This window comes from Cyanistes caeruleus, unplaced genomic scaffold (assembly GCF_971803275.1).
Source record: "Cyanistes caeruleus unplaced genomic scaffold, bCyaCae1.hap1.1 HAP1_SCAFFOLD_65, whole genome shotgun sequence".
Taxonomy (NCBI): Eukaryota; Metazoa; Chordata; class Aves; order Passeriformes; family Paridae; genus Cyanistes; species Cyanistes caeruleus.
The window spans coordinates 508968-528030 of record NW_028255884.1 but is presented as its reverse complement, the minus strand read 5'-3'; the positions used below and the strand labels follow the sequence as shown (position 1 = coordinate 528030).

The 19063-nt window shown below is 52.2% G+C and overlaps 2 protein-coding genes and 1 long non-coding RNA gene across 3 annotated transcripts in view; 1 reads left to right on the top strand and 2 right to left on the bottom strand.

The window, feature by feature from the left end:
* The window catches only part of LOC147647078 (uncharacterized), an 813449-nt gene that overhangs the window by 327810 nt on the left and 466576 nt on the right, over positions 1-19063 (top strand). The gene's annotated exons all lie outside the window — the stretch shown is intronic.
* Positions 1-19063, bottom strand: part of LOC147647094 (uncharacterized) — a 62358-nt gene that overhangs the window by 33338 nt on the left and 9957 nt on the right. The gene's annotated exons all lie outside the window — the stretch shown is intronic.
* Positions 2556-3521, bottom strand: LOC147647095 (olfactory receptor 14C36-like). Its single transcript, XM_086872377.1, has one exon. It carries the CDS (start codon positions 3519-3521, stop codon positions 2556-2558), a length of 966 nt encoding a protein of 321 aa, XP_086728503.1.

Sequence of the window (19063 nt, the reverse complement as noted above, 5' to 3'; positions counted from 1 at the left end):
TTAGGGAGACCCCCAGTCTGGGAGTGCCTATGACACCTCCTAAAAAACCATTTCCTTGCTTTTCCAGTTCCAGAAAGGAAATTCCTGTATTATTTTCCATCAGGAAATTGGGTTAATTAAATTAGTGCAGGCTTTTCCACCAGCATTCCAGTCCTTGTCATTCCAGCAGTTCCACTAATCTCGATCCCAGGTGTGATTCAGAGGGTTGGGATTTCCTGGTCCTGAGCAACAACGTCTGCAGTGGCACAGGAAACTCACAGCTCATGGGAATAAACTTTCTGTGTGACTCCAGAGGCCACAACAAACCTGAGTGCTTTCCCTCCCGTCCCCCAGCCCTTCCTGGCCCCAGGGGCTGATGGCATTTGTGCTCCCTCAGGTTCATCTCCCCACAGCAGCACCATGGGGGTGCTGACGCCTGCTCTGGGCAGTGCAAACAGGGGCTCCTGAGCCAGTGCTGCCGTGTCTGTGCCTGCAAGGATGAGGCACCTCTCTGAGCTGGGGGAGAGGCCAGGGCTGCACAGGGGGGATGTTGTTGGCAGCTCCATGAGGACGCTCTGGGACGCTGCCCTGGGGTGTCCAGCGCAGTGGGGATGGATCAGCCCCTGCTCTGCTGCTCCTTCCCATCTCCCCCAGGGACCTTGCAGAGCCCCAGCCATGCTGTTTGCCCCCAGCCTGCCCACGGCCAGCCTGGGGCTGCTCACGGGGGTTTTCTGTGCTGAGCTTTGGCCTGGCCGTGTTCTTGAGAGAGCCTGGGCAAGGAGCCTGGAGCCCCCAGGCCCTGCCCTGAGGCGTCAGCGCTGCCCCAGCAGTGCCCATGGCCTGTCCCTGCTGCAGCCCCGGCACTGCCACCCCCAGGGCTGTGCCCGGCCCCGAGAGCACTCAGGCCCTGCAGCAACACCAGGGCCAGGAGGGCAGCGGGGCAGTGGCACGGGAGCAGCACTGGCAACACCAAGTGCTGCTGCTCCTGGGCACAGCTGCTGTGCCAGCACTGATCTGCCCCCAGCTCTGCACACAGACACTGCTGCTGCAGCTCCAGAGAAGGGAACAAAAGAGGAATCTCTGGAGAAAACTTTGCTGGGAGATCCTTTAGTTCCTTTAAAACCACCAAGAGCACAGGCCCTCATTGATACAGTGTGTTGCCCTGGGGAAGGTAGAAAGAAACAAAATGAGAAATGGTGCGGACAATGACATTTTATTGAAGACAGTTTTAAAAACCTAAAACAAAGAAAAATGTCGTGGTTTTAAACCAGTAACTAAAAAACTACTTATTTTTTTGTTGTGAGATATGGATTAAAACAAGAGCAAAACAGGCTTAAAACTTAAAAGGAATAAAGACAGTTTATTAACAAACTACAAGAATGAGAATACCAGAATAAACTTTCAGAAAACCCCCTTATCTTCTACATCTTAACTATTTCTCTGTACACATGACAACATAGAGACAAATAACTTTAGGACTTTGGTGGTTAAAAACAGTCTTAATTCTTGCTACAGTCTTTCATCAGTCTTTGTAGAGAAACAGAAGTCTCTTTCTGTTAGCTTACGGAGTTTCTCACGAGAAAACTATTTTTCATCATAGTTTTCTATTTCTCTAATGCCAGCTGCCCGGAAATCTGTCATTAGATCTTCTCCTCCCATTTCACATCTCCGAGGTGTGTATGGGTCACAGAGTTTAGGAATCTCATTTTTAAGGATAAGTTATTCAAAGAGAGAAGTCTTCTTCATTTGTCTCTGTGAGCCTTCCTGGAAAACAGTTTTCTCTTTGCCCCCAAAGCTTCAAAATCTTCACTCAACTCAATTCCAGCAACTCACAGTATCACAAGCACTCTCTCTCTCTTCTGCTCAAAAGTTACACTTTGAATATCTCCTTCCTCCTAATACTCTTATCATGAATTAAAGGAGTCTTTTATACTATTATTGTCCATCTCCATAGCTTTAACAGAAAGATATTTCAGCTGTAAAGCATCTCCTTATTCTCTCTTTCTTATTTAAACTTAACTCTTTTCTTCACTGTTTTTGGTGGTTCTATGATGTCTCCTCTATGTTGATTGTCTCTCTCTCTGTCTTTCTGAGAAAAGGAGTAATCTGTATGTTTATCCAGGTAGTAAAAGAATTAAAAGCTTTAAGAAAACTGCAAGAGTTCATGGTGTTAAGTTTCAGTCTAGCAACAAAAACTGAAAACCAAGCTCGGCTGACCAGCGCTGCTTCTCTTCCCCCTCCCCCCCCGCCTCCACCCCGCGGCCTTGTAGGCCTGGAGAGGGGGGGAGGAGGCCGAGACAGAGCCTGCTACCTTGTCCAAAGCCGGAAACCCAAAAAGAGAGCAAGAGAATTCTGTCTGTACTTCTTAAGGGGGTGTTTACAAGTTGAATTCACTTTTTAATGGTCAGATCTGCTGCCAATTCTTGGAAATGACCGATAATTGGTCAGGAGGAAAAACTCGCATCAGCCACCAGCAGCTTCAACTTCCTCTCCCTCCAAGCTGTCTTAAAGGTAAAGCTACCCCATGAACCTTCAAAATTAAACCAACCTGCCAGAACTATCAAACATGACTTTTATTACATGTGATTTGGAGAAATTGGACAGCAGTTTAATGTTTTTTTAAACCATCCAGTCATCAGTGTCCACACTACAGCCTTGAGCTCCTGGTTCCTCAGGCTGTAGATGAGGGGGTTCAGGACTGGAGGCACCACTGAGTACAGAACAGATAGGGCCAAATCCAGGGATGGGGAAGAGATGGAGGGAGGCTTCAGGTAGGCAAATGTACCAGTGCTGATGAACAGGGAGACCACAGCCAGGTGAGGGAGGCAGGTGGAAAAGGCTTTGTGCCGTCCCTGCTCAGAGGGGATCCTCAGCACAGCCCTGAAGATCTGCACATAGGAGAAAACAATGAACACAAAACACCACAATAATAAACTGCCAGTAACCACAAGAAACTCAATTTCCCTGAGGTGGGATTTGGAGCAGGACAGTTTGAGGATATGTGGTATTTGACAGAAGAACTGGCCCAGGTCATTGCCCTGGCACAGGGGCAGGGAAAATGTATTGGCTGTTTGCATGAGAGCATTGAGAAAGCCACTGGCCCAGGCAGCTGCTGCCATGTGGGCACAAGCTCTGCTGCCCAGGAGGGTCCCGTAGTGCAGGGGTTTGCAGATGGACACGTAGCGGTCGTAACACATGATGGTCAGGAGGAAATACTCTGCTGAGATGAAGAACACAAAACAAAAGACCTGTGCAATACATCCTGTGTAGGAGATGGTCCTGGTGTCCCAGAGGGAATTGTGCATGGCTTTGGGCACAGTGGTGCAGATGGAGCCCAGGTCGCTGAGGGCCAGGTTGAGCAGGAAGAAGAACATGGGGCTGTGCAGGTGGTGGCTGCAGGCTACGGCGCTGATGATGAGGCCGTTGCCCAGGAGGGCAGCCAGGGAGATGCCCAGGAAGAGGCAGAAGTGCAGGAGCTGCAGCTGCCACGTGTCTGCCAATGCCAGCAGGAGGAAGTGGCTGATGGAGCTGCTGTTGGACATTTGCTGTGGCTGCATGTGGGGACCTGTTCATGAAGAAAAATAATAGTGACAAATCAGGAGAGACTGGGACTCACCCACCTTTGTTCCTGCTATGGGAAAATCTTCACCCAGGTCCCTGACTGAGCTCCAGCTGTGCTGTCTGTGTGTTCCAGGAGCAGCCAGGCCTGTGCCTGGGCACTCTCCAGGAGCCATCTCTGCCCTGCTGCCCTGGGTTTGTGGCCATGCAGGAGAGGGACAAGGCTAGAAATTCAGGATTTGTCAGGGGAATCACTCCTAATGCAGGAAGGTTTGTTGCCATCTGCGCACACTTCTAAAATATGGCAGGAGTTGGTTTTAGGAATTGTCTTCCTACCCACAAATCGTTCCTGGTTCTCTGAGGTCAGAAATCCCCAGCATTTCTGCTGCACTTGGAGTTTGCCCCTGAGAGATGTGAGAGGCAAAGGATTCCCTGTGGCTTAGGGAAGGTGAGGGGCTGGATGGGCTTGTTCCCAACTGCCCTGGGTTTGCACCTTTGGCTGGAATCAGAGCACAATCACACTCCTCTGTCACCCTGGCATAAACCAGACCCTGCCCAGAGCAGAGGGATCCCTGAATGTCTCACCCTCTCTAAAGGTCTCTGGGCAAGGGCTCAGCACCCCCCTCTGCCAAGGACACTCACGGCTCCCTTGGCAGAGCCAACAGCATTTCCTCAGCTGTGGCATCTCTGCCCTTCCCCGTGGGACATTCAGGGAACTCTGAGAGGCTCTGGCACAGATTTGCAGCCAGGAGGGCAGCTCAGAGCTTGGAAGGACACAGCAAGGAGATCCCCAGGTGTGCCCATGATGGGATCTCAGGGAGGGGGCTCAGCTCATTCCCCTTTGCCATGGACTGCTTTGCCCACAGCCCCACAGGTCACAGGGAAGCTGGGACACCCCATTCCCATGGACACACCTGCCTGGCAGCAATCCCAAGGGCAGGGCCTGACTCAGCTGCTGCAGATGCCAGAGCCTCCCTGAGAGCCCCAGATACCAATGACAATATCAGAGCAGTGCATTTAGGCTGTTTAGGAGCCTCCCAGCAGAGAGACTGAGCACCCAAACTTACAATTCTGGCATCTCTGTACATGTTCCAACATTACTTTGCTGTTCCTGGTGTGTCCCTTTCAACTCAGAATGTTCTGTGATTCTGGGATTACAATTCCTCTTCTGCTTCTCTCATCCCCCTGTTGTCTATAATCAAAAGAGAAAAATAACCTTCTGCAAGAGTGTTAGAACAGTAAAGAAAAAAACAGCTTTATTGGAAACTTCCAGGTGTCCCAGTGGGGTTGAGGCACACCCAGCCCCTTATTTCAGCTATTTATTAAGATTGATTAATTAGGATATTTAACAGAAACATTCAATAGGAGATTCACTTTCCCCAGTTACACACCCCTGAGACAATCTATTAGAGTAGGTCCAAGGGTTTCTTTGCCCCACTTTTTGTTATGACTGCTCACATTCTGGTTAGAAAACAAAATGCTCTTCTTGTAGCTCCTATTTTTGATGATAAGACTATATAGAATTTCAGAAATGTATTTAGAAGATCAGATTATTGTTCTTAAATCTAAGAGAAAGGTTAAGAATCATATTAGAGTTAATTACGGATAATAGTTATATAAGTATATAGTAGTAGTTTAATAGAGTTAATTAAAGATTATAATTTTATAATTATATAATAGTCATTAACAGATCAAAAAATATATTAAAAATGTACAAAAAGCAAAAATCTTTTTGTCATCATCTCAACTTTTCCACCCTGATCAAAGCAAGACATTGAAAACAGTCTCAGGAAAGCTCCTGATCTTTACAGCAATTCCAGTCTCACCCTCTTTTGGGAAGTGTCCTCTGGAGCTGTGCCCAGGCAGGTCTGGAGCTGGGAGCAGCCCTGCCCCACACAGCCCCTCTCAGCAGCAGCCCCTGCCCTGCTCAGGGTGGCTCCTTCCCCCCACAGCTTCTCCCCAGCGCTGGGAGCAGCTCCCCGGGCCGGCTGAGAGCTGTCCCTGGCAGGCAGCAGAGTCCCTGCCCCAGCACAGCGCCCTGGGCTGCAGGACCCTGCTCTGCAGGACAGCCCTGGGCACCCCTGGCTGCTCTGCACAAGGGACAGGCAGAGAATGTACTCACAGAGTCTGTAGGCACTGGCATGTTCCAGCTTGAGGAGATGCCTCCAGGAGCTGCAGCTGCATTGTCCTGCAGCCAGAGGCTTCCTGTGCCAAGGGCTGGCAGGGATTCTGCCCCAGGCACTTCTCAGCACCTTCCCAGCCCTGACTGATTGAAGCTCTCTGTGCCTCTGGGCTGTGCCCAGGGTGGCTGCAGGCAGTGCCCCAGCCCTGCTGGGCTGGCAGAAGAGCTGCTCAGCAAGAGAAATGTGCTTTTGAAGCTCTTCTTGGTTTCCAGGAGCTGCCTCTGTGCCAGGAGCCCGGCCCAGCTCAGCAGCACAGACACAGCAGCAGGACTTTAATGAGCCTCTTGGGGCTTTGTGCTGAGGCCCTGAACATCAGTCCCTGACAGGGAGGGGAAGAAACCTCTCAAGAACTCCAAGTCAGAATCCAACTCCAAAGTTTCTTTCACTTTTAATGGGTCCCACTGAGGCACATGACTGAGAAAGTGTCCCCAGGCCCCAGGCAGAGCAGAGAACTGGAGGCACTGATGACAGCTGGGGACAAAGAGAAGCCAAGGCTTGGTGCCCTGGGCAACAGCAGCCAAAGCTGTGCCAGCAAGGGCTGTGAGGAGACACCTTGTCCTGAGGCCCTGGGGCCTCCTGGCACAGCCCCAGCAAGGCTGGCCACTGTCACCCCCTTGGCCTGCCCTCAGCATCCCCCCTAGCCCACATGCCAGTGGCCTCAGGGATCTGCTGGAAGGAGTCCCTGGGGAGCCTTGCTCAGGAATGGCCCTGGGGGCTCCTTCATGCTCCCAGGGACTGCAGCTTTTTCAAAGGACTTTGGCTTTTGCTTTGGAGTCTCTGAGAGCTTTGTGCAATCCTGGCCTCCAATTATCTGCTGTAATTAGTCCCTTGAGAGCCTTTGTCAGTAACAACACTCAGTGGGGCTCATTAATGCTTCAAGGTACTTCAGGTTCTTAAGGTACTTTCCTTTTTCCTTCCCACCCTGAGTCTCTGAGAAGTTTGTGCAATCCTGGCCCCAATTATCTGCTTTAACGAGTCCCTTGGGAGCTCTGCATTGACACTCAGTGGGGCTCATCAATACTTTGAGATACTCAGGGCTTTTTCAGCTACTTTGGATTTTCCTTCCCACACTGAGTCTCTGGGAGGTTTTTGTGCAATCCTGGCCTCCAGTTCTCTCCTCCAAGGAGTCCATGAGGAGCCTGTGTTGGGGATGGACCTCAGTGGGACCCATTATTACTTCGAGACACTTTGGGTGTTTCCTCTGACTTGGACTCCTGGAAAGGTTTGTGCAATCTCCTCTCAGGCCCTGAGGTTCAAGGGCTCAGCTCCAAATGCACCACGGGGCTCATTAGGATCAAGCAAATCCTAACAAACCATGGCTGTGCCTTGATTTCCCTCTGGTCTGGTGCAGTTCTTAGGAAAGTTTCCTACAATAGTTCTGGAGAAATAGTTCAAAGAACTTCTAAGAAATATGTATTCCTATTTTAAAGGGTATATTTTATTCCTGTTCTCTTTAGAGCAGAGGTGATTGCAGCATTCAGTGATGGATATTGGTCCAGGGTCTCTCTTAAGGAGGTCTGGCCAGGTCAGAGAAGCTGTGCCTTGAGGTCTGACCCAGTGGGGACAACCTTGCTCCACATTCCCCAGCCCCATCCTGTCTCTCCTCACTCCCCTGGGACCTGCTTTGCTCACAGAACTGGCTGCACTCAGGCAAAGAGGGGTTTTCCTTCTTTGATTTTAGCAACCTAAAACTGCTGAGTTTCCCCATGGAAAACAGACACCCTCCTCAAGTGTGTGCCAAGCCCAAGGTGCCACCAAGGAGGTTCCCCTTCCTCAAGGCAGAACCACACAAGGAATGTTTCAGACACACAGGGAGTTCTACAATAAACACAACCCCAGAGTTGTCTGAAGGCAGAATTACAGCAGCTGCTGAAGGACAGACAAGCTTTGAACTCCTTGTAGCTGAAAGCACCAAGTGGGTTGTTGGGAGGTGTGTGAGTGAGGCAAGAGTGAGGGAAGGGAAATGCAGAGAGCCCTGGGAGTGTTTCTGTGCAGACAGGCTGCTGCAAGGGCAGCGTTGGACTTCTCTGGACTTCTACCCAGTGACCTCTCAGAGCCCCCTGAGATGTCACACAGACACCTGGGATATCACAGCCCACTCAGTGATGTCACACAACCTGCCCAAGGATGTCACACCACCATTCTGTGAAGTCACAGCTCTTCCCATATGCCACAAAACCACCTTGTGATGTCACACAGTGTTCTGTGATGTCACACAGCCACATTTGATGTCATAGTTCATTCTGTGATGTCACAGTCAGCACTGTGATGTCATACAACCTGTCCTGAGATGTCACATGGCTTTTCTATGATGTCACTGCCCACTCTAGGATTTCATATCACCACCATGTGACTTGACAGCCTGTTCTGTGATGTCTCACAACCAACCAGTGATATCACAATCCACCCTGTGGTGGCTCTGTCATGTCACAACCTGCTCTGTGATGTCAGAATCCTTTCTGTAATGATGTACATTCGACCTCTGATGTCATAGTCATGTCTCAGATGTCACAACCCACTAAGTAACATCACCCAGCCCACTCTGTGATGTCATACAGCCACACTGTGACATCACACACCTCTTTCTGATGTCACAGAATCCCCTCTATGACGCTGTAGCTGCTCAGTGACCTCACACAACAAACTCTGTCATGTCACAGCCCCCTCTGTGACCTCACACAACCCACTTGGAGCTGTCACACAGCCCCTTTCTGACATCACAGCTGCTCTGGGGCTCCAGGACAAAGCCACAGAGGTGCTGCTGGGACACAGCCCCCTCTGGCACATCCCACAGCCCCTGCCAGTGCTGAGCCCCTGGCAGCTCTGTCTGGGCCTGCTCTCTGTGTCCCTGAGCTGCCCTGGCAGGGCCCCAGCCCTGCTGGGCTGTGCTCAGGAGCTGCTCCTGGCCAGAGCTGTCTCTCTGCAGCGCTGCCCTTGCCAGGAGCTGCCTCTGGGCCAGGAGCCCGGCCCAGCTCAGCAGCACAGACACAGCACCAGCACTTTCATCACCCTCTCGGGCCTTTGGGGCTCTTGGCATCACACTCAGTCCCTCAGAGTGTGCTCCAGAAACTCCTCAAGAGCTGCAAGTCAGATGGAAACACTGAAGTTTCTTGTAGTTGAAATGAGAGACACGAGTGAGAAAGCGTCCCCAGGTTCCAGGCAGAGCAGAAGACTGGAGGCCCTGATGGCAGCTGGCGACAAGCAAGGGAAAGGTGTCTGTGGTGCTGAGCAAAGCTGGATGTGTTTCAGGAATGGCAAGGGCCAAGGGCTGAGCCCCAGCCCTTGGCAAGGCAGATGCTGTCCCTCCCTCATTGCTCAGGGCTCTTCCCGGGCCACTGGCATGTGGGGATGTGCAATGCCAAGGGCAGCACCATGGGGCGGCCCCTGCCAGGCTGCTGAGCAGGGACAAGGAGGCAATGAGGCCCCAGGGCTGCCAGGGTCACTTGTCCCCTGCTGGCCTCAGGCCCAGGGCCAGCAGCCATGGCCAAAGGGCTGCACAAGTTGCCTCAGGCAGGGCCTTGCAGCTGCTGCCCATCCCTGTGCCCTCTCCAGCCCAGGCTGCCCTGTGGTGTCCATGCCCTGTGCCTCTGTCCCTGCAGGCTGTTGTCATTCCCCGGCTGCCCCACATCGCTGGCCCTTTCCTTTGCTGACAGCTCTGTGTATGTCAGAAGGATTCACCATCTCTGAAACCACTATTTAAACACTCTCATGGCTCTCCTCCACTGTCCTCAGTCTCCACCCCATGGAGCACAGAACTCCTTTGTCCCTATAGAATGGTCATGTGCCTGAGGCCTCAAAACCCCACCTTGGGAGATCTCTGAGATTTCTGCAAGGTGTTTCCGAATTAAAACCATCTTCTCATTGTGTAAGAACATCACCAGAGGACAGGGCCAACCCGACCTCTCTGTCTCAGCAGCTTCTTTCAGGGAGCAATCCTTGGATATATGAAATTTGGGAGGCCAAATTAAAAATGGTCCTTGGACAAGAAAGCTGGTGCTTTCCCCAGGAAGGAAGGAACAGAGCCCCACTGTTTCAGGGGAAGATGTGTCGGGACCACCAGAGGCCAAGGCCAGCCAGAGTTTGCAGTTTTTTCTGGGAGATAGCCTCGGATACAGGAAATGTTTTAGGGAGAGTACCAGTTTTGGCAATGGACATCAGAAAAGATGGATGGTATTCCCTTGTTAATCCTGTGGGACAAGTTGCATTATGGTTCAATTCCACCTGTCCAATCTTTACCTATAACACTTTGACAAAGTCTGGGGGCTGGGATTGGATCCAGCTGCTCCCAGTCTCCTCTCTTAGAAGGAATTTAAAAGCCTAGGCATCCTGGAGGGGTTTGAGGATCCCTGGTGGCTGTTGGGTGTCATTTCTCCACCTCATGACACAGCAGGAGTTTCTCCAATAAATAGATAAAGCTTTTGCCTGAAGCTCCCACTCTGCCCATGACAGGAAGCCCAGAGAGTGTCTCTGACATCCCGGCTCTTTGGCAGCCTGGGGACTCCTGGGATGTCACCGTGGATCCCCCGGGAGTGTCTGTGGCAGAGCAGTGCCTTTGCAGCCCAGGGTCCCCTGGGATGTCACCATGGAATTGCTGGGACAGCGTCTGATCACACGGCTCTTCAGCATCCCCAGAAACTCCTGGGAGGTCTCTGTGGAGCCCCTGTCTCTGCCTGCGACATTCCAGCTCCTGAACAGCCTGGAGAACCTTGGAATGTCCCCATGGAGCCCTTCTGAGGGCCTGTAACAAATCAGATAAGTAACCATCACCACGACCTGTTGCTATGGTCTGTTTCCATGGCAACCACCACCAACTTCCCCTCTTGCTGCTGTCTGTTTCCATGGCAATCATCACAGCCCCTGTTGCTATGGTCAGTCCCTTGGCAGCTCCATGGAGACCCCATGCCAGGGGTGGTTGCCATGGACACCAGCTCAGGCCTGGAGCCAGAGACCATTGCCATGGCAACCATTTGCCGTCCCATCCCCAGGCTCATGGGATCCCAGAACCACAGAACTGGCTGAGTTGGGAGGGAGCCATGGGGATCCTCCAGTCCAACTGCTGGCCCTGCACAGGACACCCCAACAATCCCAGCCTGGGCCTGGCAGCGCTGGCCAAACGCTGCTGGAGCTCAGCCAGCCCTGGAGCTGGGAGCCTTCCCTGGGGAGCCTGTTCAGTGCCCCAGCAGCCTCGCAGGAAAAACCTTTTCCTCACATCCAGCCTAAACCTGCCCGCCTCAGCTCCAGCCGCTCCCTCCACTCCTGTCCCTGGGCACCAGAGGGAAGAGGTTCCCGCAGCCCCCAGCCAGGGACCCGCTCCCAAGGCTGCTGCCATGGCAACCAGGCCTGGCACCAGCTGGGATGCTCGGTTTCCACGGGCTGGGCTTCAGGACTGGCATTCCCCAATTTCCTGCTCCTGCTGAAACCACGCTGCTGCTCGCTTCCCTCCCACCTCCCATGGAAAGCACAAAAGGCAAAGATCCCATGCTGGGATAAGAATAATTTATTGAGAACAGCCATGAGATGAGGAATTAACATGAACAGAAATAATTTTGATAACAAAAGGGATAAGACAAATTGTTTACAGGGAAAACTAATAAACAACCTATTGGCTCTTCCTGGCCATGTATTTCCTCCTGCCAAGAAAGGACACTCTTCTCCTCTGGTGAGAGAGAGGGAGTCCTTTTTATGCCCCTGGCAATGACCTGAGATGGGATTGAATATAATGACAGGGCCATGGCCAGACCCTCACGTTCTTTGATCTCATTATGTCATTGCCATGGGCAGGAAAAGGTACAGGTGTCTTCCCAGCATGGATCCCAGGGAACATGGATCACCAGGTCTCTTCCCAACATGGATCCTCCAAGGGGGGATAAGGCTGGAGCTGTGGAGAAAGCTCTTCCTGCACTTGGGGCACTGGCAGGGCTTCCCTTACTGGTGCCTCCGTTGGTGTCTGATCAAGTGAGAGCTCCGGGTGAAGCTCTTCCCACACTGTGCACACTCGTAGGGTCTCTCCCCAGTGTGGATGCGTCGGTGCCTGATGAGGGTGGAGTTGTACTTGAAGCCCTCCCCAGAGTCGGGGCAGTGGAAGGGCCTCTCATCCGTGTGAATCCGCTGGTGCAGGAGGAGATTGGAGCTGCTCTGAAACCTCTTCCCACACTCGGGACACTCGTAGGGCCTCTCCCCAGTGTGGATGCGCTGGTGACGAATGAGTTTGGAGTTGAAGCTGAAGCCCTTCCCACATTCTCCACACTTGTAGGCCCATTCCCCAGTGTGGATCATCTGGTGGCAGATCAGGCTGTTGCTGTGGCTGAAGCTCTTCCCACACTCCAAGCACTTGTAGGCATCCTGAAGCTGCTCATGGACCACCAGCTCAGAGCTCTGGCTGGATCTCCGGCTGCCTTCCCGGCACAGGGTGGGTCTTTCCTCCTCAGAGCACCCTGGGATGGGTTTGGAGTTCCTCCTCCTGCGGGATCTCTGGGGATTTTCGTCCATGCTTGACTCATGCGCTGTGGAGCCATGCAAAACAGCCTTGTCCATGAGGTTCTGCCGTGGGGATTTGTCCTCCCTGGTCTCCATCCTCAGCTCCTTGTCTGGGGGAGCAAGGACAAGGAGAGGATGGGATTTGTCTCCGTGCCAGAGGGAAGGGGAAGGAGATCACCCCAGTGCGTCCCCGGCAGGACGGCGTTGGCAGCGGGGTTGTCCTGCAGCCGGGGGCCAGGCTGGGCTGGGAGATGGAGCAGGAGAGAGGGGGAAAGGGGCACTGACTTCCTCCTCACCTGCCTGGGTGTCCTGGAGCATCTTCCTCTTCCTCACAGCCTCCTTCGCCATCTGGCCAAGGTTTGGGATTGGAAAATCCTGGTTTAGGAGAAAACAAGGAATGAGCACATGGACTCTGATGGTACTTCTTACCAAGTCCATATTTAGAAATCATTGGGGCATCTGCGGTGTCTTGGTTTGAAAGGAAAGATGTTTGCTAAGGAAAGCAGAAACCACCATTGAAATTGATAAAAACGTAAACATCCCATCCCCTCCGAATTCTTTTAATCTTGAAATCAAAGTGCTCTCAGGTAATGATCTGGGAACAGGAATAATAGTTCTTTACTAAAGAAAGGAAAATGAAAATGCAGCAGTACAAAAAAAAAAACCCAACAAATAAACAACCCACCAACAGAGTCAGAACACAACCTGACACCCTGCTGGTCAGGGTGCTGGTAGCAGTCTGATTAAATGATGGCTGCAGTCCTCCTGGTGAAACAGATGTGGTTCTAATGAAGCAATGATCCCATAGAAGATTGTAGCTTACCTCAGAAGTTCTGGTGCTGTAGATGGGTCTGTTCTCTCCTCTGGGAATCCAGTGGAGAAAGACTGCCTCTGGTGTTCTTATTCCATGATTATATCCAGTCAGGAATGCTTGGCTCCTCCCCCTGGGTGGAGCATCTCACAATGGGATGATGTCATTTTATCAGTCCTGCAGTGAGACTCAATGGCCCATTAACAGAAGATATCCCCCAGTTATGATGGATGGGTGGTGGAAGAGATAAAGAACACTGCCCCACCTGGTTTTAACAGCTGGCCCATTAACAGAAGACATCCCCCAGTTATGAGGGATGGGTCATGGAGAAGATAATGTAAACTTCTGTACCAGGTTTTAACAGATGTTGATAGAATACATACTTTTGGTTACATCTTGCATTGCAACCCAAGACATGGGGTACATAAAAACCTCCCAAACACCAAGATTCAGCCCTGAAAATGCCTCCCAGGATTTCCCCATGTCTGGTCTCCCTCTTTTGGTGCTCAGGGGTTCTTCCCTGTCCCAGCTGCTGGGGGTCACACTTGTACTGGGGGTCCCCAGTCTACTCAGTCCCTGACCTCTTCAGGCTGCTGGGAGTGCCAGGAATATGAAAAGTTCCCCCTGTTTCCATCTCCTCACGTAGGGATGCTGAGACACTCCAGTATCCCCCCAAGGGGCATTTTCCATTCAGCTTTGAAGTTCTTCATTCTCCAAACATCCCCCCCCTAAAAAGCACAACCCAAGAAGGACCCCCCACGATATCTGGGCCAAGTTCCCCCTCCCCGGTCACCTGTGGGATGGGGGGTGATGATCCCAGAGTTGGGGGGGCTGTGAATTCAGTGAGTGCTTGACCTCGTGGTTCCTTCTCCTTTCCCTGATCCTCCTATGTCCCTCCTTCAGGCTGAAGAAGCTGCTCAAGGAGTCAGAAGCAAAACTCCAAGTCCCTTGGAGCATCAATCAGCCCCACTGAGGGCAGGGACTGCCAAAGGCTCCCCAGGGACTGGTGAGAGCAGATCCTGGAGGCCAGGATTGCCGGGAACCAAAGGCTCTGAGCAGGGAACTGCAATGCTGAGCCAGGCCTGGCTGGGTTGGAGGAAGCAGAAAGGCCAAGCCCTGAGCCCAGGCCTGGCCCAGCAGGGCCTGTCCCTCACGGGTGCCTCGGGGCTCTTTGTGGGGCAGTGGGATGTGAGGGGCAGCAAGGACAAATGCCATAAACCTGTGTGACACTCCAGATCATTATGGAACCAAGGGGCCAGTGTGACATTGTGGGAAGTTGTGGAACCAAGGGGATCATTGTGGCTCTGTTTGGCCCATGGAACCACAGGGCCACTGGGACACTCTGGGGCCTTATGGAAACAAGAGGCCACTGTGAGCCTGCAGGGCTGTAACACCCCAGAACACTTCAATGCTGGTGGTAACCAAAGGTTCCTGTGCTTGAGTTTAGTGCACAGGAGAAACACCAACCAGATCTTCTCAACATGGACAGATGCAAAGAATATTCTTGGTAGGAAGGGACCCACAAGGACCATCAAGTCCAGCTCTTAAGCGAATGGCCCCACAAGGACTGAACCCACAACCTCGGTGATACTGGCACCATACTCTAACAACTGAGCTAAGAGGTCAAAATGACACAAAATTTAACTGGCAAAATATAGACAATCAAGGAACTTTGGCAAAGGGTTTAATACAAAATCCAGTTGAAGATAAAACTCTTACCACAGCATTAACTTTGCAAACTTAGCTAATTTAACCTGAAAACCATTAGCCCTTAAGATTTTGGGTAACATTAAGATATCCAAAAATATTTCAGGTACATAGGATAATAAGGAGAATAAAAAGAGACCAGAAACACGTAAGATCTACAGAAAAACACTTCCAGGATGATCACAGTCACTCCCACTACAATCTCAGTCCCTCCCAGAATGAGCTGTTGCACCCAGTCACCCCCAGTATGGTTACAGTCACACCCAGGCCCTCCCAGCATGATTCCAGTCATGGCCAAAGTGACTCCCTGTCACTCCCAGGATGGGCCCAGTTGCTCCCAGTCACCTCCAGCATGGTTCCAGTCCCAGCCAGCACCTTTCCAGGCACATCCAATATTATCCTAGCTACATCTAATAGGATCCCAGTATGACCCCAGCATGGGCACAGCTGCTCCCAGGATTATCCAGCATGGTTCCAGTTGTTCCCATTTACCTGCACTGTGGTTTCAGTTTCTCCCAGTCTATCCCAGTTGCTCTCAATCACTCCTCAGGTGCTTCCAGCCACTCCCAGTCACCCTGAGTGCAGTCCCAGTTGCTGCCAGTATGGTCCCAGTCTTGCCCAGCATGGCCCAACTGCTCCCACTGTGATCCCAGTAGGATGCCAGTTACCCTCAGCATGGTTCCAGTTGCTCCCTGTCCCTCCCAGTGTGATTCCTGTTGCACCCAGTTGGCCCCACTATAGTCTCAGTCGCTTCCCAGATGATCCCAGCTGCTCCCAGCAAGGTCCCAGTCATGCCCAGCTGCCCCCAGTGTAGACCCAGTCACTCCCAGTTGCTCCCAGTTGTCCCCAGCATGGTTCCCATTGTTCCCAGTGTGTTTTCAGTCATCCCCAATATGGTCACAGACACTCCCAGTATATGCCAGCTGCCCTCAGCATGTCCATAGACATTCCCAGACAGTCCTAGTAATCCCAGTTAGGTGCTTGTTATCCCAGTATGATCTCAGGTCCAGCATATCCCAGTCAAGCTGGGATTCACTCCCTGAATTCACAGCCCCCCCATCCATGGGATCAAAACCCCCCCTATCCCACAGGTGACCAGGGAGGGGGAGCTCGGCCCAGATATCCTGGGGGCTTCCTGGGTTGGGTTTTTGGGGGTGATTGTTGGAGAATGAAGAACACCAAGGCTGAGAAGAAAATGTCCTTTAGGGGGACATTTGGGGTTCCCAGTGGCAGCTGCTGGCAGAGGCAGCCTGGAGGAGCAGAGCCCTGTGTCCCCCAGGACCCCAAAGTGGGGAGCCCAGAGAGGAGGAGCACCATGATTCGTGGGACCCTCAATTGCATAGAGAGGGGCAGGGGGGTCTCCTTGGTCCCCCTGCACCCCCAAGAAGGGAATAAGGGGAGCAGGGACCCTGGGACCCCAAAAACTTCCAGCATCCCTAAGTGGGGAGATGGAAATGGGAGGAAGTTTTCAAATTCCTGGCACTCCCAGCAGCCAGAAGAGGTCAGGGACCGAGTGGACAGGGGTCCCACAGTACAAGTGTGACCCCCAGCAGCTGGGACAGGGTTGAAAGCCAGAACACCAAAAGGGAGAGAACAGAGATGGAACTAGAACTCCTGGGAGGCATTTTCAGGGCCAGATTTTGGTGGTGTAAAATTTTTATGTACCCCATGTCTTGGGTTGCAATGCAAGATTCAACCAAAAGCATGTATTCTGTCAACATCTGTTAAAAACTAGAGGAGCAGGTTTCTTTATCTCTTTCATGACCCATCCCTCATAACTGGGGGATGTCTTCTGTTAATGGGCCAGCTGTTAAAACCAGGTGGGGCAATGTTCTTTATCTCTTCCATCATCCATCCTTCCTCCAGGGAGATATCTTCTGTTAATGGGCCATTGAGTCTCAGTGCAGGAATGATAAAATGACATCATCCCATTGTGAGATGCTCCACCCAGGGGGAGGAGCCAAGTATTCCTGCATGGATATAATCAGAGCATCAAAGCACCACAGGCAGTCTTTCTCCACTGGATTCCCAGAGGAGAGACCAGACCCATCTACAGCACCGGAACTTCAGAGGTAAGCTACAATATTCTACAGGATCATTGCTTCAACAGAACCACATCAGTCACTCCAGGAGGAATGCAGCCACTATTTAATCAGACTGCTACCAGCACCCTGACCAACAGGGTATCAGGTTGTATTCTGACTCTTTCAGAGTGCTGTTTTTTTTGTGGGTTTTTTCTATTGTACTGCTGCATTTTCATTTTAATTTCTTTAGTAAAGAACTGTTATTCCTATATTTTTATCTGGGATCACTTTGAAATCAAGATTATAATAATTTGGAAAGGGCTGTTGCTTACATTTTTATCAATTTCAATGGAGGCTTCTCCTTTCCTTAGTAAACACCTTTCCTTTTAAATCAAGACACCCCAGATTCCCGGTGACTTCTAGAGAGGGACTCGGACAGAGGGACCTTCAAACTCAACGTGCTCATTCCTTGTTTTCTCCCAAACCAGGATTTCCCCATCCCAAACTTTGGCTGGATGGATGAGAAGGCTGCAAGGAAGAGGAAGATGCCCCAGAACACCCAGGCAGGTGAGGAGGAAGTCAGTGCCCCTTTCCCCCTCTGTCCTGCTCCATCTCCCAGCCCAGCCTGGCCCCCGGCTGCAGGACAACCCCGCTGCCAACGCCGTCCTGCCGGGGACGCACTGGGGGGATCTCCTTCCCCTTCCCTCTGGCACGGAGGCAAATCCCATCCTCTCCTTGTCCTTCCTCCCCCAGACAAGGAGCTGAGGATGGAGACCAGGGAGGACAAATCCCCACAGCAGAACCTCGTGAAAGAGGCTGTTTTGAGCGGCTCCACAGTGCAGGAATCCAACAGGGAGGAAAATCCCCAGAGGTCCCGCAGGAGGAGGGGCTCCAAACCCATCCCAGGGTGCTCTGAGGAGGAAAGACCCACCCTGTGCCGGGAAGGCGGGCAGAGATGCAGCCGGAGCTCTGAGCTGGTGGTCCATGAGCAGCTTCAGGATGGGGAGAAGCGCTACAAGTGCTTGGAGTGTGGGAAGAGCTTCAGCCAGAGCAACAGCCTGGTCCGCCACCAGATGATCCACACTGGGGAATGGGCCTACGAGTGTGGGGAATGTGGGAAGTGCTTCAGCTTCAAGTCCCAACTTGTCATCCACCAGCGCATCCACACTGGGGAGAGGCCCTACGAGTGTCCCGAGTGTGGGAAGAGGTTTCAGACCAGCTCCAATCTCCTCCTGCACCAGCGGATTCACACGGATGAGAGGCCCTTCTGCTGCCCCGACTGTGGGGAGGGCTTCAAGCGAAACTCCCACCTCATCACCCACCGGCGCATCCACACTGGGGAGAGACCCTACAAGTGTGGAATGTGGGAAGAGCTTCAGCCACAGATCCAACCTCAATACCCACAAACATATCCACACTGGGGAGAGGCCTTACAAGTGTCCCCAGTGTGGGAAGAGCTTCTCAGACAGGTCTAACTTTGGCAGACGCCAACGGAGGCACCGGTAAGGGAAGCCCTGCAAGTGCCTCAAAATACATGAAGAGCTTTGTGCACTTCTCCAGCTTCATCTGCCCATGGAGAATCCACACTGGGAAGAGACCTGGTGATCCGTGTTCCCTGGGATCCATGCTGGGAAGACACCTGTACCTTTTCCTGCCCATGGCAATGTCATGATGTGGAATCAAAGAATGTGAGACTGTGATCTTGGTCCATTATATTCAATCCCATCTCAGGTCATTGCCAGGGGCAGGAAAAGGACTCCCTCTCTCTCACCAGAGAAGGGTGTCCTTTCTTGGCAGGAGGAAATACGTGGCCAGGAAGAGTCAGTTGGTGGTATTTTAGTTTTCCCTGTGAATGGTTTGTCTTACCCTTTCTGTTACCAAAATTGTTTCTGTGTCTGTTTGTTCCTTATCCCGTTGCTGTTATTCATAAATTGTTCTTATCCCAGCCTGGGATCTTTGCCTTTTGTGCTTTCCATGGGAGGTGGGAGGGAAGCGAGCAGCAGCGCGGTTTCAGCAGGAGCAGGAAATTGGGGAATGCCATTCCTGAAGCCCAGCCCATGGAAACCGAGCATCCCCGCTGGTGCCAGGCCTGGTTGCCATGGCAGCAGCCTTGGGAGCGGGTCCCTGGCTGGGGGCTGCGGGAACCTCTTCCCTCTGGTGCCCAGGGACAGGAGTGGAGGGAGCGGCTGGAGCTGAGGCGGGCAGGTTTAGGCTGGATGTGAGGAAAAGGTTTTTCCCGCGAGGCTGCTGGGGCACTGAACAGGCTCCCCAGGGAAGGCTCCCAGCTCCAGGGCTGGCTGAGCTCCAGCAGCGTTTGGCCAGCG

Coding starts and splice junctions, on each gene's coding strand:
- LOC147647095 (XM_086872377.1), bottom strand. CDS start 3,521: ATGTCCAACAGCAGCTCCATCAGCCACTTCCTCCTGCTGGCATTGGCA.